Source organism: Meleagris gallopavo, chromosome 5, assembly GCF_905368555.1.
Source record: "Meleagris gallopavo chromosome 5, MGAL_WU_HG_1.1, whole genome shotgun sequence".
Taxonomy (NCBI): Eukaryota; Metazoa; Chordata; class Aves; order Galliformes; family Phasianidae; genus Meleagris; species Meleagris gallopavo.
In genome coordinates, this window is record NC_139408.1 from 38,814,735 (window position 1) to 38,836,657 (window position 21,923).

The 21,923-nt window shown below is 41.5% G+C and overlaps 1 protein-coding gene across 8 annotated transcripts in view; it reads right to left on the reverse strand.

Moving 5' to 3' along the window:
- Window positions 1-290: 290 nt before the first annotated feature.
- The window catches only part of POMT2 (protein O-mannosyltransferase 2), a 29,500-nt gene continuing 7,867 nt past the window's right edge, over window positions 291-21,923 (reverse strand). For 3 of the 8 annotated variants that reach the window (XM_085225392.1, XM_085225390.1, XM_085225391.1), the window contains 14 exons: window positions 20,836-20,918; window positions 20,278-20,387; window positions 18,251-18,317; window positions 17,328-17,400; window positions 15,876-15,954; window positions 14,998-15,149; window positions 13,343-13,434; window positions 11,951-12,027; window positions 10,307-10,378; window positions 10,032-10,091; window positions 9,737-9,842; window positions 6,184-6,324; window positions 5,463-5,577; window positions 291-4,908 (listed from right to left, as the gene is read on the reverse strand). In XM_085225392.1, coding sequence (XP_085081518.1) covers window positions 4,803-4,908; window positions 5,463-5,577; window positions 6,184-6,324; window positions 9,737-9,842; window positions 10,032-10,091; window positions 10,307-10,378; window positions 11,951-12,027; window positions 13,343-13,434; window positions 14,998-15,149; window positions 15,876-15,954; window positions 17,328-17,400; window positions 18,251-18,317; window positions 20,278-20,387; window positions 20,836-20,918 — 1,333 coding nt within the window. In that variant the 3' untranslated portion in view covers window positions 291-4,802. Of the gene's footprint in view, window positions 4,909-5,462; window positions 5,578-6,182; window positions 6,325-6,688; window positions 7,500-9,731; window positions 9,843-10,031; window positions 10,092-10,306; window positions 10,379-11,950; window positions 12,028-13,342; window positions 13,435-14,997; window positions 15,150-15,875; window positions 15,955-17,327; window positions 17,401-18,250; window positions 18,318-20,277; window positions 20,388-20,835; window positions 20,919-21,923 lie in introns of those variants that run through there. The other 5 variants (XM_031553777.2, XM_085225389.1, XR_014883674.1 and 2 more) reach the window with 5 other exon arrangements.

A 21,923-nucleotide genomic window follows, 5' to 3' on the forward strand; every position in this document is an offset into this window, starting at 1 on the left:
CAGATAGTACTTTATCCTCAGCCAAACTAGCTCCACTTCTGCTGTGCTTATCAGTGCATTGCTTGGACTGCAGCAAGACCTGACCTCCTGGAACTGCAGCCCAGTAGCATTTGTATGCTAAAAGCTGATAAAACTGATGCTGGCAATGGTTTCAGTATCACTGCTGTCATAAGTCAAACTCTCCAAAGGTTCAATTTCAAGACCACGTTGCTACTTCAGTTGTGTGTGGGAGGGACAGGGAGGAAAGGGAGGAAAAAGAAAAAAGAAAAAAAAACCCAACCACAAGAGAATGCTTGAAAGAGGTATTTATTACAAAAATGAATTCAAAATTCTACCACATTTTCCATGTTTCTCTGTACAAAATATATTTATAGCTCAAGGGATCATTCTCCCACATTCTCTCTGCACACTGTACAGTGCAGTAATCCCATCTCAGAAGAATCAGAAGACAGTCAGATCACGGATGGGTGCACACATGTGCACGTATGCAAACACACGTACAGCAGCATTAGTAAGAAAGGCCCAGAATACAGAACAGAATCACATAAGAACCCCTCCTAATGTCCTAACAGTCCACACGTTTTTGCTTTCATAACTGGTACTTGACCAATGTGGGAGGGCCCCACCCCAAGTGCAGTCTCTCTGCTGTAAAGGGGAACACCCTTACCTACACTCTGCAGCTGATGGAGATGCAGGGCCACAGCTAGGGAGGTGTTTGCACTGCCATCAGTACCTGCCATCAGAGGATGGAATGGTGTTACAACAGTACTTGTCAACAGAGGATCAGCTCAGAATCCATCACATAAGCACAGCCAGCAGAAGCATCTAAGCACAACAGCAGAGGACTTCAGATAAATGTCTGCGTTTATATGTTGACAGCTGGTTCACTCTCAAGTCCCTTGATGAAGATTCTCAGAGTATACAAAAGGGGCAGTTGGCAGAAAAAAATCCTACCCTATGAACATTTGCTTAGCTTTCCATTAATTGGTACCATTAATTGGTACTCATTTTGCTCTCACTGTGATAGCTACTCACTCAGGATACTACAAGGTGTAGTGTCTTACTCCTCATTCAGACATGAATGGATGCACAGCCTAAAACATGGAGGAAAAATGAAACATCCTGCAGTTCGGGGAAGCACTTAAAGAAACAGAAGGAGAGAGATATAAAAAGGAGGATCCTATCCATGCTCTCTGTGCACCAAGAACATTCAATTGAGATGCAAAAATAAAACTGCAAATGAGAGTGGTACTGGCTGTCCCACTCTCACAGAACTGTGAACGACAGCAGTAAGCAGAACATGACACGAAGTCCTCTGCTCGAATCAAGAGTAATACTGGCAAAGGAATCTCCATTCAAATCCTTCCCAGAGTCACAGCTCTGTCTTGCAGTGTGTGTAGCTGACCTCCTGGAAATGGGGCAGTCCCTCCTGCTGGAATAGGCGTGTGCAGAGGTGTGTAGAGGGAGCTGCTAACACATTTTAAGATGAACAGCACGTCTAGGATGAGCCAAACGAGTCAAGAGGCCTTTTATTTACCCTCCGAGGACTGAAGAGGTGAAAATAGGTATCAGATTTAAAAAAAAAAAAAAAAAAAACACACACACAAAAAAACCATAACAGGGAACCTGGAGATCTGCAGCTTTTTGTAGTCTGACTCTACAGACACTGTTTGATGAAATACTTCACTAGGGATAAAAGCAGCCCTGTCAAAGAAACTTCAAAGAAACAGCTGCTCCAGAGAACAGCATCTTCTGGCCCTGGAAAGCACCGCAAGCTATTTTCCATGTAGCTGAGGAAGAGCACTGTGATAATCAGCCTGCAGAATGAGCCTGAACTTGTTCCACAAATACGAAGGGAAGAACAGAACTGAAACAGCCCGAATTCTGTCCAGAATGCAGAGTGCCCTGTACCCTTTCCCTTATGGCTGCACCACATCTTTTTATGTCAGACAGTAGGAGAACCCAAATATATTTTTATTCACAAACTTTTGGTTACTATACTGTTCCAGCTATTACCAGAGAAGGTGGATTTTTGTTTGCATGTTTGTTTTTGAGAAGCAAATATTAAATCAAATACTATTTTTTCCAGTGTTCTTCTACGGAAAGAATACAGCAGCATCACTCCATTTACTTGAAAACCCAACCCATGGAGCCCAGAAGTGGCAGATGCAATGTGTTCTTTTTTCATGTCTGCCTTCTAGTCTTCAAACGTCAACCTTTTAATGTTTTTAAGTCCAGATTAAAGAAAAAAAAAAAAAAAAAAATCAGCTGGATGTTGCTCCCCCTGGTGGAATATTTGTATTTTTTTCACTGTATGTCTCCACGCCACTACCAGCACATAACACTTAACAAGCAGGCCAGTCTCAATGCCAACTGACTGTTCTCAAGAGGGAATTTCTGAATTGGCTACCACAAAGAGAAGAAAAAAAGAAAACAACACACCCTTCGTCTCTATTGAGCCACCAATGCCCACCCACTGCTATTAGCAACAGAGGACCAAAGTACTCTGACCCAAGGAACACACTGGCTCGTCTTCCTCAGGCAGTTCTTACAATGCCAACGCCTTCAACATTACCAAAATAGCTGAGGTCACTGAGCTGCTTTGTGCTTTCAGATTTAAGATGACAGATAAAAAATGTTAGAAATTATCATTCCGTAAGTTTTCCAGGTTTGTTTGTTGTTGTTGTTTGCTGTTAACATTAAATGGAAATTAAAGGCTGGAAAAATCCCTGCACTTCAAATCACAGCTTTTATCAGCACTTATGGAAATTCCTCTCCATGACAATAGGACTACTGTAGGAAAAACTCATACCTAGGACAGCAAGGCATTAGGCTGATAGTCTCGCCCAGAGCAAAGATACTGAATCACACTGCTACAAAGGCAGCACTGCACTGCCTGTCTGCCATGTTGCCAACAGTTAACAATTCTCAGCTGCTGTGAGATAAAGCAGGACAGCTCTTCTGCAGCCTCTTCCACATCCTTCTCTATGTATCATCTCTGTGAACCCCTGGCTCCTGCAGGTGGGAGCACTTCTTGCAACAGGCAAGTGGAAAAGAATCATCAAATCCAGTAGCTAATTAGTGTAACAGCTTCCCATGATGAACTATCAGCAGGTGATAAACTCAAAACCTTTAGAATCAAAATCACAGGCCATCTGTGTTAGTTTCTATAGGAGTCAGCTTCTGGAGAGAGCTGTGGCACTCTGAGCCAGAAGCTTTCAACAGCAAGCAGCTGCCTATGGCTCCTCTACTGAAAAGGAATGAAAGGCAGTCTGACTAGAGTCCCAGTCCCTCACATAGAAAACTGTCTTGGGGATGCTAGCACAGCCCTTCTGTGCTTTATGAGTTGCATTAGAATTCAAAGTTTGATAAATGAATGAACAACTGATGTTTTAGCAGACACACAGACCTGTAACCAAGCTTTAATGGAAGGCTGAGAAGCAGAGCAAGAAATCTGAAAAGAGAAGCCTGAGTTCCTTGAGACATACATAAAGAGTTTTGCAAATATTAGTTCTTGAAACAGGAACACAGCTGAAGTCTAAGTAGCAACCAAGGATTGTGGCAAGAAATTCAAACTGGGTAAAGAACTGGAGATGGAATACAAAGAACATTTACAAAAATAGACCTAAGGAGAAAGGCATCTGATAAATAACATTCCACCTTCATGGAAGGGGTGGATTTAGCATCCAAGAGCTCCTGACACTTAAAGAATTTTAGCCTGTCCTCACATTTTCTTCTATATAGTAATTAAATGGACATAATTAAATGGACAGCTATTTACGGGAGGGAACACGCTCAATATTGGAATACAGTGTGCAAGTGCCAATGGCCAGTTCTGCAGCTGCTATTTTCCTTAGGATAAAGCCTTTTTTCTAAAACCAGAGATAGAGGCATTGAGATAGCTGGGATCAAAAGACAAATGACAGCTATCTAAACTTTTCACCCAATCATTTCAGTCCCAAGCACCCAAAGATCAGCCTTCACAGCACACTGGGGCAGAAAACAAATCACCTGCTGTTCCCACTGTAATTTCCTTAGCAGTGTCTGACAGAACTGGAAAGAAGATACAAAGTGCAGTGCTGAAGCAGTCTGGCACAGGCCATTGCACAGGTTATTGTTATAAATGATTAAGAGTGACTAGAAAGCAAGGCAGTATAAGGGGGTAAACAATCTCCATCTCCTCTGTCAGCAAAAGGCCTGGGAGACGGACGAGGCACAGTGGTTCAGGAGTGGTTCAAGCAGACCTCTTTCACTCAAATTCTAAAAATTCAAGGTTGGAGCAAAAAAAAAAAAATGCAGACAGCCACTAAGGAGATCCCCACGTGCTTATTTGAAGATTTAAGAAAAACCTTACTATAGGAAAGGTCATGAAGCATGATTCATGTTTCAATATCTGGACACTATCTGGCTCTCAAACTGCAATGACACAAGAAGGAAGACAGACAAACACAGCTGAACATTCAACTACACACAGTCCCCAACTTGTACAGGTCTGACTGCTAGAATGCCACTTTTGCTTGTGTTTGCTTGTGAAGAGTCCCAGTACATTGTTCAGCAGAACTGAGATCTAACCAGCCAGTTGTCCAGGAATATCACCTAAAGATTCATGAGTCTTTCTAAGAGGATTAGCTTCTGCATCTCCTAATGCAGACAGTGCAAACAAATGCCAGAGCAACAGGGTTACTACAACCAGAGTTCACCAGAGAGGACACTTTACATGTCCTCCAAAGCGGCAGAACCAGCTTGACGTGCAGCAGTCCTCATGCTTCTTATTCTTTGTCCCCAGATGCTCTTCGGTGGCTCTAGAACTCCCAGGAGTCCATCCACTGGAGTCCTGCCATGGGGCTGCTGGGGTCAGATGCCATGGGTCCTATCATCCCGTAGGACAGAGGATGGAAGAGGTAGAAGCTGTGGGAAGAATTAAAATGCCCAAAGACTGCACAGTTTTCTGTCTCGAGAACAACGTAGCATATTAGTCCATATGGGTATCCTATGGGACCTTTGTTTTTACTATGGCTCTAAGCTCCACTGGGGACATTCCAACCTCTGCGAACACAATACATACATAATCCACACTTCTATCACTAGCGCCATTCTCTTTTAGAAAGCAACAGCTTCGTAGAAAAGCCAGCTAAAAAGATCTACAGCAATGAAGAATTTGCCTGTATTTGAGAGATCTGGCACCACTTAGTATGGGGAGTAGAATCAGAAACACTGAACTGTGAGTTCAGAAGGGAATGGAGCATTAGCACCGAGTAGTAGAATGAAAGAAAGATTCCCTGCAATTGAAGGATATTTTAAAACACATTGCTGAGAGCTTACGATTGGACTTGATGTCTTAAAGTCAAGATTAACAGAAATGAGAGGCAGAAACAGACATCGAGGACAATTAATAGGCACAGAGTCTCCACTGAGACTGTGCCTGTTAGGCATTGAGAAAGAGCTGAGCTTTCAGCCCTCACCTGTACATGATGAGCAGAATCAGCGCCAGGATCCCTCCTCCATAAACTCTTCTAGCTGTAGTGCTGGCTGACAAGAACTGAGAAAAAAACTTGAGTAGTGTGTCCCAGGTGATTCCTAGGAGAATAACAAGACAGAAGTCAGGATCGGTGCAGATGCCAAAGACAACAGTTGTTACATTGTCACACTGTGCTGACAAAGCTCTGTTCACACCAGAGGACCTTATCAATTTTTAAATTCATTTCCCTTGCTAACCATCAGAACTACAGAGATTGTTTTCTATCAGCAGAAAGTTCTCTTTTCCTTCCCTCCCACCTGAATAAACAGGCAAGACATCCAGGCTCCAGCTTGCTAACTAAGGCACAGGAAAAGCTAGCAAGAATGAATTACAAATGAAACTGACAGAAAAGCAGTGACAAACAATGGGAAGTAACATGTATAAAAGACTATAAAAGAGCAATGATACGGCAGAGAATAGGGATCACATCTCAATTCAAATGCCCTAACCATCAGACATAGCTGCTCCCTGAGGGTGGCAACACAAAGAGACAGTTTGGCAACACAAGCTGCTTTGTGAAAAACATTTTCAGTAAGTCAATGTTTTCAAGCTCTCTGCACAAGCAAAAAATGTAAAACTGTTTAGTCTGAAAATGTTCCAACTAACAGAATAAGAGAATTTCACCCATGTCTCTGCCTCACCTTCTCCTAGCATCCAATATTTACCTGTCAACATGCTGGAAAAAAGCATGGCAGGAAAGTAGTGGTGAAAGTAGAGAACTCGGCCCATCATGAAGAAGGGTAGGTAATGAAGGAGCCAGCCCAGAGCAACCTGTCCTCCGCCACAGAGCACAACTCGAGACAGCTCTGGAACACAAACATGCTTCAGCAGAAAAGAATTCAACACACAATTCCTCTTAACAAGCTCTGTCACAGTCAGTAGTATGCTATACATTTATAGGATTACATTTTCCTACTCTATAGTACCTTGCATGTTGTAATATGTCATTACATGCTGTATTATATTACTGTATTACATAAGAGTTATCAAAAAAGTCTCAATGGTCTAGCAGCAGATTGACCAGGCTCTATGTTAAGACCAAATTTGTAGTTCCTCAATGTATACACAGGTCATTTCAATTTCAGATGTCTTTGATTCTCTCCGCAACAAGACTACAGGCCAGCTAGATGATCACTTTGCCAGCCTTTCCCAGAAGGAAATGCTGCCTACCTTTCAGAGCCTGGGGAAGGGACTGAGAGCTCTGGTTCGTGCAGACGACTTAGCCAATAGCTAATCACTGTGTGACTGAATAGTGTCACATCACATATTCCAACAGAGATTTCACTTCCAACACAGAGATCTACAAAATGAAGTAGCCACTGATGTATACTGCAAAAGTTAACGTATGATGAACTCAGATTTTTTAAAAGCTCTACAAACCTGGCATCAGATGCAGTAAAAGACCCTTAACCATTTATTTTGCATAAAATGTCAGGAAATATTTATCATTTCAAAACAGCATGCATATTACAATGGTACACTATGCTTGCAAAGCTTGAGAGTAGACAATTTGGATCAATATACAATCTCCATTACAGCCAACTCAGGTAGCTCCTTGAAGCATCTCTACTGAAGATCGGTCTTGTTCATGGTTAAACTACTTGAGGCATGAATCTCACAAACTTTTTCTCATGGACATCACTCCATAACCTAACCTCAGTGGTCTTCTACCCCCTCGTACACAATCCTGCCTTTCACACACTTCTAGGACATCTGCAAATGGAATTTATTAAAAGGAAATTGGGTATCAGTAACTTGTGTGGGATAAGTAGCAGTGTTAGAAAACAGATTGTAGGCATCTGCAAAGCAAAAGAAGGTAAGGCCATGCAACCAATAGATATCTGCATCAGGGAGGTTTCCCAGGCATACCTTTTATCACTTTCCTACTGGTATGTCCAGATCAAAAACAGTCTTTCCAACAAATATGCTTCGAGCTTTTGGCAGGGATAGAGTTGAATCTCTCTATAGAGGCTCGCTGATGCTGTTTTGGATTTTTGATGAAAATAGAGGTGATAATACACACTGATGTTTTAATTGTTGCAGAGCAGTGCTTACACTAAGTCAAGGACTTTTCAGCTTCTTGTTCACAGAATCATGAAACATAAAGTTGGAAAGAACTAACAAGATCATCTAGTCCAACCATCCTCCTATCACCACTACTATCCACTAAGCTACTAAACCATCTCTGATAGCTCCTCATCCAGACGCCTCTGGAACACTGCCAGGGACGGTGATTCCACCACTTCCCTGGGCAGGCCATTCCAGTGTCTGACCACTCTTGGAAAGAAAAAGATTTTCCTTATGTCTAATCTAAATCTCCCCTGGTGCAATTTGTGGTCATTTGCTCAGGTCATATTTGTGACCTGAGGGAAGATGCTGACCTCTCCTCTTCCCAACCTCCCTTCAGGAAGTTGTTGAGTGCTATGAGGTCTCCCCTGACCTTCCTCTTCTCCAGACTAAACAATCCCAGTTCTGCTGTGCCAGTGAGGAGACTGGAGGCACAAGAAGTTGGGAGGAAACACAGCTAGTACAGCTGACTCAAACTAGCCAAAGGGATATGCCATACCCTATGGTGTCACACTGAGCAACAAAAGCTGAGGAGGAGGAATCACAGAATCGTAGGGGTTGGAAGGGACCTCCAGAGATCACCGACTCCAACCCCCCTGCTAAAGCAGGTTCCCTACACCAGGTCGCACAGGTAGGCGTCCAGGCGGGTCTTGAATATCTCCAGAGAAGGAGACTCCACAACCTCCCTGGGCAGCCTGTTCCAGTGCTCCGTCACCCTCACCATGAAGAAGTTCTTACGCACATTTGTGCGAAACTTCCTATGCTGCAGTTTCTGGCCGTTTCCCCTTGTCCTGTCTCCACACGCTGCTGAAAACAGTCTGGCCTCACCACTCTGCCCTCCATGCCTTAGATATTTATAGACCTAGATCAAGTCCCCTCTCAGTCTTCTTTTCTCAAGGCTAAACAGACCCAGTTCACTTAGCCTTTCTCCATAGGGGAGATGCTCCAGGCCCTTCACCATCTTTGCAGCCCTCCACTGGACTCTTTCCAAGAGATCCCTGTCTTTTTTGTACTGGGGAGCCCAGAACTGGACACAGTACTCCAGATGAGGCCTTAGCAGGGCAGAGTAGAGGGGGAGGATCACCTCCCTCGACCTGCTGGCCACGCTCTTTTGCCAGAATGCCATTGGCCTTTTTGGCCACAAGGGCACACTGCTGGCTCATGGCCAACCTGTCGTCCACTAGGACATCCAGGTCCCTCTCTGCAGAGCTCAGAGGAGGGTCCTCCAAGTGATCTGTCATACCAAGAAACCATTATGTGTGATAAGCCCTTTTTCCTGGAAGTGGCTGTACATCTGCCTACTGATGAATTCTTTGTTTTGCTTTACTTGCATGTGCAGCTTTTGCTTTACTTAGTACATCATCTTTATCTCAATCCACAAGTTATCACACTTTTACCTTTCTGATTCTCTCCCCTATTTGACTTGGGGAGAGTGAGCAAATGTGATGCTTAGATCCCTGCTTGGGTTAAACTACAACAAGCAATCAATATAACTGATAGCAATTGTGGCCAGCATCTCAGCTCTTAACAGTTCCTAAGCAACTGTCATGCTAGGCTGGGCAATCACCTGGCAGAGCACAGCTGGCATATGAATTACTAACGAATCCAAACCTTTGCCTCCTAGAAAAAAATAACCTAGCAAAAACCTACTGTGCTTCATACCTTCAGATACCAGCCTATACCCAGTTCGGCTCTGTACTCTCCAGCAAAGGAGTGGTAAGATTGTTGAGGAGCTGATCATAACTCCTTCCTGTGAATTACTTACAGAGCTCTTTTCCTCATTAGCTTTCTATGTACATTTTTCAGGATCTTCGTGATTTGAGGATTTCAGATCAAGGCTTACAAGCTTAGAAAATTTGGCAACTCACTGTGCATGGTCTGCCAGGCAGAAAGCCAGATTTTATTCAGAGTGATTATTTCTCGTACGCATCTTCTGTTAGCAATCACATCATTCAGTAGTACACTTCCAAAGCACGATGTAGCTTAGTGTTCAGTACATATAGCTTCCTGGAGTTTAATGCATTAATTTCCCAGAGGCTTATGGGAAGATTTTTAATACAAGATTCCCAATATGAGCTTTTGTGTATCGGCAAACCAAGATGTTATGAGAGTGATTCTCTTGTATAGGAGGCATAGGAAAACTGACCTCACCTTTGTATTCAGAAGTCAGTTGGACACCTCTCTTCAGCACCACTGCAGTGGAAATTGCTATCAGAAGATATAGCCCAATAGTGAACAGATTTAGCCACCATACCACCTATGTAGGAAAAGAGAAAGATTTAGGACTTAGGGCTGGAAATAGGAATGAACATGAGAGGAAATGAAAAGCTATATGCAAGTATAGAGAAACAGTCCAAACGAAGGATGAAAGGATTCGTTGTCAGTGGAAAAAGCAAGAGTAAAATTTGCTAAAGACAGTGGCTTGCAAACTCCTGTTCCAACTTACCGGGTTTCCTAGCAAATAAACCCGATAATCTGTCTCATTGACACCAGAAAAACGCAGACCCTGAGGAAACAGACCAGAAGTAAGCAAAGTGGATTTGTATCAACTCAGTTTATATCTATTTTCTAGTGTCAAAGATGAGACACATTCCCTTCCACGCAGCTCAGGTGCTATAAAATAAAGTTGACGTCATCCTCAAAGTGATTAAGAGGTCTCATACTTCAAGAAGCACAGTAAAGTACTTGAAAACAGAAAGGGAAGAGGACTGATTAATATACCTGGTAGTTGATGGGCCAGTGCCAGGGTTTGGATGTAACTTCATTGTCCTTTGGTTTCAGGCCACTGTTTCCCTACAGATAAGTCAAGATAAAATTGAAACGAGTGGGCAGTTGTGCTACAAACAATGCCCCAAAATGTCAGGGTTTACAAATGTATGTGAATATTCCTTCCAAATAAAGGCTGTTTTCTGACTACATGCACAAATCATCTTCTGGAAATAGCCACGAGAACAACAAATGTTTTAAAATTCTTGCACAAGTGGAAATGTTCTTTGAGTATCTTTAAAGGCAGTATTCTCTCATTTCTCTTTACCAGATTCTCTCATTTCTCTTTACCAGGTTTTCTGTCACTGAGTACACATGTTGCGTAAGCAAGACCTTTGTTCATTAACAGACTGCTTCAACAGACTTTCTTCCACTCTGAAATAAAATCCTCAGAAAGATTATTTCCATGGAAACCCATGCAGGTGCTTTCTTACCTGAGACAATGTTATCATGGGTCGTCATAGAAATGCTTATTGTTAATAATAATTTGATGACCCTCTTTCTTTTGAGAATTTGAGAAGACATCTGCAAACAAAAAAGTAAACTATCTTCCCAAAATGGTAGATTCCCATTCTTAGGGGCATCAAAGCTGGTAGAAGAACTGAAAGGCATGTCCTGTGAGGAGAGGATGCTTGGGTTGTCTACTCTGGAGAAAAGAAGGCTGAGAGGTGACCTCAGTGCTCTCTGCAGCCTCCTGAGGAGGGGAAGTGGAGAGGGAGGTACCAGGCTCTTTTCCCTAGGAACTGATGACAGGACACATGGGAACAGCACAGAGCTGTTCAGACTAGACATCAGGAAAAAATTCTTTACTGTGAGGGCAGTCAAATGCTAGAACAAGCTTCCTAGAGAGGTGGCTGATGCCACATCTGTCAATACAAAAAAAGGCATTTGAATAATGCCCTTATTAAATATCCTTTCACCTTCAATCAGCCCTGAAATGGTCAGACAGTTGGAATTGATGATCTCAGAAGGCCCCTTCCTACTGAACTTCTCTATTCAGATGAAGGAGTGAGTAGCTGAAAGAAGAAGGGATGTGGCCAAGATCAAAGAACAACCACAGGGAAAGACCACCTTGAAAATATTAAATCTAGTCCTTTTGCAAATATCCTTGGGGATAAAGAGAGAAGAGAAAGGCCGAAAACACAGCATCACAACAAGCCTTAAGAAATTATCAGGAATTTTTCATTTTCAGTTCAAACACTTATCGTTCTTTTAGTGTATTTAGCTAATTTTCCTGAGTCTGACCACCTCCTGCCTTACAAATACTAATTTAACTTTAAAACTTTCAGCAGCATAGGAAAAATACTAAACTCTCCTTTATGGAACAGAATTTCAGCAGCAAAGCAATTACAGAACTAGACTGTAACTATATTACATCAACAGCAGAACTAGGCATCAAGCCCATGGCTTCCAAACTTTTGGAAAAATTAACCTCAAGACCACCCCTTTTACTAAGCAAGAACACAAGCAGGTGGTTGGAGTGTGTAAATTCTGCCCTAGTTTGCAGCTATCACCCACATATTTCAGAAAAAACTATTTTTTTTTTAAATGAAAAACAAAGGAGGAAGAAAATGCCATCTAGAACTAATAATACCCTACCCGGATCATAACCATGTGGGATTCTAGCAGAATTTCCAAAAAAGAAGGCTTCAAAACATCCAGGCTGATATTAGGCACTATAGGAAGAGAAAAAAATAGATGAGAATTCTGTATGTTTTACATTTATTTGCTTTTGCATAATAAAATAAATTCCCTCCACTTGTGACAAATCTGCTTCTAGCACTTCTGTTCATTCCCTGTGCAATTCATTCAAATTCTAAACACAGAGGCTTGCAGTTCAAAGTATCCCCCAGTGAATTTCACAACTGATGTATTCCTAGATTTCCTCCTTTACTTCCAGGAGCAAAAAAAAAATACAAAGAAGTCCCTGAAACAGATATCTATTTCTAGCTGAAATTAGAAATATTGTTCATAAGCTGTTGCCTATCTGTAAGTGAGCCATGAGCATGATAATACACAAGGCATTACAACAGAAGAGGAAAATGTCAAGTAAATTGCACGGAATTCCTTTCCTCTGATTTGCACAGCTGCTCTGTAAGGGTGAAGAACACCAGTTTTTGGTAATTCAGAAATCAGCCCAAGCCATCTGCAATTCTTGGGAAGAAAATATATCAAATAATTGAGGCCAAGTGAGGCTATGACACATACCTAACTCATGGATGAGGTTGCAAGGCTCACCTCATTACTGGCACACAGGTCTTCTCTCAGTCTTTGTTATACCTCTACTATCTATTACTTGATTGTACCACACTGTCACTATTTAGCATCCCCCACATAAGAGAAAAAAAAAAAAAAAGCCATTTTTTTTGTTTGTTTTGTTTTTATAATAAATCATTAAAAGATAGAAGTATGTTCTATATAGAACAATAATTCCCAATTGAACCAATCATTAAATATAATAGCTTGTACTGCACTCCCTATAAAATTCCACAATTCTGCTGTCCAGGATGATTACAAAATCCTTTAATAAGTCTTTATATTTCCCATTATACTTGAAGCATTATCTCCAGTTTACTGTACAAACAGTGAAATTATAGTCATAAAATATTCTGAGTTGGAAGGGACAACAATGATCATCAAGTCCAACCCCTTGCTACCTAAAAATTACATTATTTGCCTGAAAGTGTTGTCCAAACACTTCTTAAACTCCTGTAAGCTTGGTGGTATGAACACTTCCCAGGGGAAGAGACTGTTCACCCACTCAATAAAGAACCCTTTCCTAATATCCAAGCTGAATCTCCCCTGAAGCAGAAAAAGCCTATGCATCTCTCAACAGTTGGCCCAAGTTCAATAAGTTCACATGTGAGCTGAGAAAGAACAGACAAATCCCAAATGCTGACTGTCAGTTCTTGACATCTGATAGTTCATCCATCTCCTTAACAGCAAGCCAAGATGTACCCTCCTCAAAGGAAAGGAAAATAAATGACTTACACTTAGGGTTTATATGATCTTCAAAATTCCAGAGGGAATTTGGAGTCTCTTTCACATATGGTGTGCAGGTGACTTCCACTTGTTCCCAACCCCTGAAGAACAACAGAACAGTCAAACACTACTCCAAAAAAGATCACTCAGTATTTCTAGTTCATGTCTATTTTTATTTTTATTTTTTTTCCTATCTAGCTTCATATTTTCCCATAATACCAACCACATCATTCAACTCCAGCAGTCACTCCAATGCTACAGAGAAACTGAGACAGGCTTGAAAGGCAGCCTACATCAAAATTCCACTAAATACACAGGCTGTATTTCTTAAGTTTGGCCGCCTAAAGTACAATCTATTTCAAGTCTACTCTTACAGTCTTTCCAGAAAAAAGAAAAATCATCATCATCAAGTCAATCCATGACTACAGAAACCCTATTACAGAAACAAAGTTTCAACTTTAGTGGAAGGAATGCTGGTAAACCAATGGTTCACTTCACTTGCTCTATCACTCCATTTCTAGTAGGTCACACCAAACACTACAGGAAAAAGTGTATCAGAGCCTGCAGTAATGTAATAAATTATTTTCCACCAATCGCATCTTAACAGGCTTACTTTCACTAATTAATTAATTCCATTAATTAATCACTAGTCTTGGAAGGACAGTGATTACTCCCCTTTGAAATCCTAAAATATATATCTCTTTATTTGTAGTTACCAGGTTTCCTCCCTCTTCTCAGCTCTTAATGTCATCAATACTTTGCAGCCCTGACTTCCATTCACAGGGTGAGTTTGTGTTAGTGGAAAAAAGATATACCTTCTCTCTTGAATGTTGTTATCAGAGGTAGTGATTTTTTTCATTACTATTATTTTAAACCAGTTATGTTATTTACCCACAAACCCAGTCTTACCAAAAAATATAAGTGCCATTTTCATTCCTGACATGGCAGTCACCAGTAGAAGTATCTGCCTGCACTCACTACGTATGATTCAGCATCCACCAGATATATTAGAAATCCTCTTTACTGCAGAAGAGCTAAGGAAAACCTAAGCTAGCAGTAACAGAGGCAGCTCTGGAAACAGAAGCACGATGACTACACAGCCTGCCGCATCAGGATCCCTGTTAGCATTCCACACAGTACAGCTTTGCAGATACAGTAGCTTGGTTGGCATTAATCTCTGCATATCCCTCATTTTGTGATGAAGATACATAACTTGAAAACTCCCTGGTAATATCAGCTTGTTACCGCTGCCCTCACATCAGATGCTGCACCCAGAAATGGCAACACTGCCAACCACAAAAAGAAGTTAATGCCAACAAAAATAAGTTTGGATGAGTATGGCATGGAACAGCATCAACTGCCCCAGTTCTTTACTTACTGTGAACCTTAAGGCTAAAATTGGCCTTGAAGAATATGGCTGTTATCCACTTCTGGACTTAATGGATAACAAAATCTATGCCCATGCCACTCTTAGATCTATTGGTGTGGGATTGGATTGTTATGGGATTTTTCAGAGCTGCTGCCCACCAGGTACATTCACTGTAACAAACTGCTAATCCAGATCTTCTCTGGTTATATTTTTAGTACCTGCTGATTCCTTTTTTATTCTTACGGTAGCTCAAAGCCTTGTGGAGTGGGGCAGGGAGAGCATACAAGCTACATACCACTTTGGCAGAGTCTTTCCAGAAGAGCCCAGAATACACCCTGTGGCCACATGTGTTAGCCGGATCTTACTCCGTAGGACTTTGATGAGCTTCCCAGCCCTTCTGCCCACCACCTCTATCCGCCAGAAGTCATTGGAATCTCCTGTTCCATTCTATCATGGAAATCCACCACAGCAGAGAAAAACAAAGAAACAAAAATCAATCCGAAGACGTACAAATTGAAGCACTGCAAATAGGAAATACTGAAACTCCAATGGTGGTGAAGCTAAGCAAAGGAACCCACACTACTCTTGCTCAGACTTCACAGAAGAGATTCTCCGTAAGAACGAGATGATTCTTCGTATGAGCAACTACCCACAAATACATTTTTATCTTGCCAAACTTAATATTTTTTTGCTTCAAACTCACACTTGACTGTGCCTCAGAGTTACATTTTAAAAGGGGGTAACTTGGCTGCTTCAAAGAAAGGGTTTAGGCAACACCCCTTGCTTTTGGAAATTCATCCCTCAAAGCAGATATCGTTTTCATGATGCAAAATTCTGTCAACATCTTGTCAAAAAAAGCCAGTTGTCTACACGACGAGGCCAAATATATAAAATAATACTTGTCAGAGCAACTTCAAGGTTGCTCAGTTCGGCATTCATGGAATTGAAAGCTGCCAAAGCTAGACTGACAGTAAAAGCTTAAGTTATTTCCTTGTCTGTGCTCACATTAAATAGACCTTAAATGAGATACACTGTTTTATACTAGATCATCTTTTCCTCCAGCCCAGTAGATCCACCATGACTAACAAACTAAAAGCAGAAATAAATCCCCTTGGCATGGTCTGAATTCTGCCAAAAAGAAGGAACTTTTGTTGAATCCTGCCATTCACTTACTATGCCATAGCCAGTGACCTGAAAGTGCTTCCTTGTCAGGGGAGCCTCATGCTGGTGACTGTGAAGATTTCTAGAAGTTCTGGAATGAAATCAGAAGTCAAGCCTTGTTTTGTTTTTATGCATCAGACAATCTGTTATAAGAACTTTGGTTTGAGCCATTCAGAGAGAGCTGTCAGCAGTTGGAGCTGCTTCCCCCAGTGTAACTCCAAGCTTATGCCACACTGGGCAGTGATGGCAAAGGAGGACAGCATGAGTAAATCCAACCTTTAGGCTATAAACACTACCTACAAGTAGAAATGACATTGATTACTGCTCGCTATAGCTTGTAAATCACACATATTTGCAGAAACTGCAGAGATTTTCCTTTTTTTAATCCTCTTCTTACAAACAGCAAAGGTGGGGATGAAAGTCTTGCTTTTGCAAGAAGCAAAATAAGAGTCTGACCTCTCTTGATTATCAGTTTGTTTTTGAGAGGAAGACTGTATCATTCAGTCAGATGCACTGAGGTGGGGGACCAGCAACCCCCATTAGCACAGCTATACACAATGCTGACAACACCCCACCCCAGCGGTGGCTGCTACATGACGCAACCAGAGAAGCCTGGCCATATCCCAGTCTTTAGTAAATCCACCCACGCCAGGAGCCATCACCTCCCACAACAGAGCTGCTCCCAGCCCTGCCTGCCTGCACACAAAGCTCCAACACAAAGAGCTGAGAGCCACCTACTGGATCTTTCCCCCAGTGCTGCAGCTGTACCTCCCATTTCAGAAGCCTATCCTACTCCAGCATCTTAGTTAAGCGAGCACAGTATTACCAAATCCAGATTTCATCACCTTTATTACCAGAAATTTAGCAGTAAAATCCAAAATTCAAGGCACTTTCGTTGTTTTTTTGTGTTAAAATCATTTTGGGAGGTTTAAGCAATGATTTGTGAATATGTAATACTGAACACAGTATGACGTGGCTCACAAATACAGAGCTTCTGTTAAGAAATAAGAACTGTGACAGCACAAAGCACTGTGGCACAGTGATGTTAGATTACATAAGATTAAATATCGAGTCACTAGGGTACTCCTGTGTCCCTTTGGTTTCCATCACAGTGAGGAAAGGCACAAGTCATCATTTTTGTTCACCATTTCAGAGGGTGTGTACTGCCTGTAGATACAGAACCAGTTACCTTCATACTGCATCTCACATAGCTGAACAGATCTCCGTGCTGCTTACTGATGAAGCTGAGAGGTTTTGCCAAAGGTTTCCCATTTTACAGACAGCCATCAAAATACAAACCACAGAAGAAAAACACACACACTCCATTTGCAAATTCAGACATTAATACACCTCTGTCACGTGATCCACTTGTGCAGGCCTACCCACGCAGTCTTCAGCAGGACAAATCCCCCACCACTTTTATCTAATCACTCAGACTCTCCAAATCACAGCCATCAGCCTTACTCTTTATGTTCCAGGCGAATGACGTCTCCATGCCTCACAAACTCCACAGGGCTGGAGGAATCCAACAGATCTGCTGGAGGAAGAAAACTAATCATGCCTGTGCACTGACTAACAAATCATTGCCTCAGAAAGTTCTCAGGGAACTCTGTCTCAAGCAGAGAACACAAAGCAAACCCATTTGCGTAACTGAAAGTCTGGTGTGAATCACTGCTCTAGTTTAAAGACCAGCCCTGAAACTACTCTGTACAACTGTGCACAAATGTGGCCCAAAGTAGAACATACTGCCCTTAAATAAAGGGGATGCTCGGCCAGGCTAACTGAACACCATAACTAGATACTTGCATTTTACTTTCATGCACTATAAAATGACACTTGCAAGACTGTTCATGTCATTATATCTTGGTTATTTGATTTTTTTTTTGTTGTTTAGACTCTTCCCTGTCAATTGTTATGTATACATGCAAAAATAGAAAGAATACTAGCCTAGCCCAATCATGCACTACCTGAGTCAGCTGCACTACCTGAGGAATAACACCTTCAATACTCCCAAGCAAGCATTCATGCAAGCCACCTGCACACCATGCACCACAGCATACTGGGAACCCACTTCTCCAGGACCCACAGTCGCAATAATAGATTTCACAAAATGTGGACTGAGTTCACATTAATTTCCTCTCTGCTATTTGCAACCCCATCTGGTGACCTTCAGCTGAGAAAAGCTGATTTACTTTAACTGTACAACATGGAGAAAAAAAAACCAAACAATAACAGGGCAGACACAAACGCAGGGTCAGATTGTCCTTGTTCTCCCTTCCACCTCATCTCATATCTATGAAGCACACTTTGCCCTGGAGGGAACTCAAAATATTTATGTTAACAGATGAAGCAGCAGTTATAAGAGACTCTTTATCAGTATTTGTTACCTGTATCTGAATCATGCTTCTTTATAATCCACAGGTTATTCAAATCCTTATGTAAGTAGGCTGTGACCTGAAAGCAGAAGATAAATTATTTTACTAAGCAAAAAAAAAAAAAGCTGGTGATAGCAAAGATGCATTCATCAGCAAATTGAAGGTCCAAATGAATGCATTACTAATACAAAAAAACTTGGCATGACCTTTATGATATTCCACCATAGAAGGCCAATTGCTGGCCACTGCTTAACCCAGATCACACCCTTTCATCAGGGTACAGCACATCTGCTCTGGAGGGCTACACTTAACAGCAGTTCACTTGCCCTACGAATAATATCTTCCAACTAACCAGTTTGCCCTCCTTCTACGCTAATTTAGAGGTTCCTTCCAAAACAACAGGATATCTAAGCTTGAACCTCTTGAAATATCACTGATCAGCATGAGTAGATGGAAACAGCACTGACTTTATAAACCGGCATCGTTGGTAGAGTTTTGTAACAACAGGCTGATTAAGATAACTGTTACACTAGTGCCAAAAGTTCCAAATTAAGGTTTCAGGGCCCAACTCATAAAGCAGTATGTGCTAACTAGCTAGTGTTCACTAACTTGCTCAGCTTCACACAAAGTAACTTTTCTTACTGCTACCAAGAGCAGGGCAGGCCATCTGGCCTCCTCTTCTCTCCCAGCTGCAGAAGCAGCAACCCTGCTCTCCAGGACCCAAGCCCAGCCTCACACCTGTGCCTCCCACCTGGATGCAAGTGGACCACCTAGTGGGTGGGTGACTGAGGCAGAACATACAAGAGTGTCTGAGGGTGGGAAAAAGGGTGAGCTGGAACCTCATACACCTTGATGTCATACCATCAGGAGAGGAGACAGAGAGATCACCATCTCCATCTCTTACTCCCCAGTTCTCCTTGAAGCTGTAAATTCCTTCCCCTCTGCGTACCCCTCCAGGGTAGGGATCACTGGCAGGAAAGGGGATATCCATCCTCTCCCACCTACCCCAAAGGAAATTCCCATCAACACCTTTCAATTCCCTCTTGCTTGTTTTTACTGCCATAAAGCATATTCTGCACTTAGATTTGGCTTGCTCTTAAGTCAGTTTTGGCATTATAGCTCCATCTACAATAATAAACATCACTGTCACCTGACAGCATTGGAAGTATTTCTGGCTGGGAAGAACAGCAAGAAAAGATTAATTAAAATTTATTTTTGAAATCCTCTTCCTCATAACAGAGTCTGAGTTAAAAATAAACACTTGTTTTTCTCCAGAAACTTTCTGTCAAACAGTTCAAAACAATTTTTAGACACTAAAGTTTATCTTGGGAAAGCCACAGAAGCAGCAAAGATTTATGAAACTTGATCATGTCAGACAAACACAAGAAATGCACTTAATTTCTGTAATAATTAATTAGCAACACTTACATGGTTTTTTTTTTTTTTTTTTTTTTTTTTTTAATTTACTGGTTAATCACTTAAACACAAGCCCTTTGAGAGTTCAGCTAAGCACCTTTCATTGCGGGCAGCTTATGAACATACAGATATCCAATTTAGTGAACAAAGCCTTACAATTTCCCTGGTGACGGATGAGGAAAATAAGGCACAAATGAGAAAGTAATTCACAAAACATCACAGAGGCCCGTGGCACAAATGGAAACAACACTCAGCATTTCTATTCTGTTGATTTTAACACAAGTAATAGGTTTGCTTTTAATAGTTTTACATTCTTGCCTGAGGTAACAACAACATTTTCATTACAGATCATTACTTTTCATTATATTTAAGTCCTAGTGGCCTCCATCTATGGAGATGGGTCTTGCTACCGCAGTGAAGCTTTGTTACTCTCAGTCACCTCCCTGGTGCAAACTGGTGGGCTCTTCACATTCAGGATTCCAAGTTAAGTGCTCAGCATTGGCATCAAGAAGATTACAGATGCTGAGAAGATAACACAGCTCCTGCCACAAATACATCTAACACAAAGTGCAATGGGAGTGAGTATATGGCTACGATTAGAGGCAGTATTGCAGGACACCAACCTGCTGCTGGCGAGCCCCAACACCCTCTGGGTAGAGGTGCCAGTGGGAGTGTAGGTAACCCCCTGCCATCCGAAGGTTCTTCATCGTGACCACAGACCCATAGGCCAAATCTAAATGGAAAGGAATAAGGAAAAAAAGCAGAAGGCATCTCTCCTATAAATACCTCTTGCAGCCAGCCTACAGTGCTCCAATTAGGCATACGTGTTCCTGCTTTGTTTTGATGAAAGCACATTTCCTGACTGAAGTGTTAATCCAAATAGTTCATTGCAAGCTTTCCTTCCATCACCATCCACTACTATTCAGTGAAACTGTTCTAAAAGTTTCAATCAAACATTATATATCTCTCCCAAATCATTTTAACATAAAGAGAAGTGCTAGGTTCTAGGCTGAACAGGTGAAATCCCTTTTTGTTGTCTGAAACAAAATAAAGGCCAAAAAAAAGTGAAGGTGCATACACACAAAACTGTATCTATCCTGCACTTCACAGGAGATGTGGCTTTTATCTGAAGTCCCACATATTTTGACAGCTCAGAACAGTTTACTCCTTTGGATACTCACGCTCTGGAATGGAGACATTATGAAGATTGTTCCCAATCAGCTGGGACTGAAAGGCAGAACTGAAGAAACCATCCCCAGGACCACTAAAACACGGAGCAAAAAATGTGATAATTCAAAGACTGGCAAAACATAGCATACAAAGTTCCATTGTGCACTATCAGATTGTTTTTACTGAAAGAAAAAGAAAACCAGACGAAAACAAAATAACAGACTTGGTCTCAGGAGAAGAATGATTGGGTTTTCCTTAATTGCATCTCTAATGCTGTGAATCACAGCTGATACACACACTCTTGCAGGAAATGGACAAGAACACGAGAACATAAAAATGTGTTCCTTCTGGCACTGAACAAAGCATAATCAATTGTATTTGTGGGTGCTCTTATAACAAACAAAACCCACTGCCAGCTGACATCTAACAAAGCCTCTCCTTGAGGTTTCCCAAGTCTCATTTCTGCTAACTAATAAGTGGTAAAACCAGCTGACTTGAACTGAAAAAATAATAGATTTAATTTTACATTCTTGTTAATGGTTAAATGGTTTTTTCACCTCATCTCTTATGGCAGCATATGGGAAATCATTATTGGACTATTTTACTGCTGCTTTCCAAATAAATGCCCTCCTTACCAGAAGGCATTCAGTCTACAGTTCTCTCTACAGGAAGAGCTACCAGACATTTTTCATCACAGTCAAAGCATTTTTCAGGAATGCACTGCCTTTTTGGGGAGCGGGGAAGGGTAGGTTGAGGGAGTGAGAAGGAGAGGGGTATGCTTTTTAATTTAAAGAACAACAACAAAAAAAAAGAGAATGGATTTGAGACATATTCAAGTCCAGGAAGAAAGGTGGGGGAAAAAAAAAAAAATAGATACTGAGGACTTGGTTAGGATACTCAATTCACATGTCAGAATGTCTCAAGCTCAAATTCTGTTTCACTGCCAGCTTGGCCAGAGCCCTTCTCTAAGAACAATGCAGGAGTCTGGGAAGGGAATTAAACAAAGACACAGCTCATTTTGTGCTTTTGATGCTGTAAATGGAGAAATCCATAATCAATTCAAAGATTCCATTAATTCAAAGATGACAGATGGTTTTTC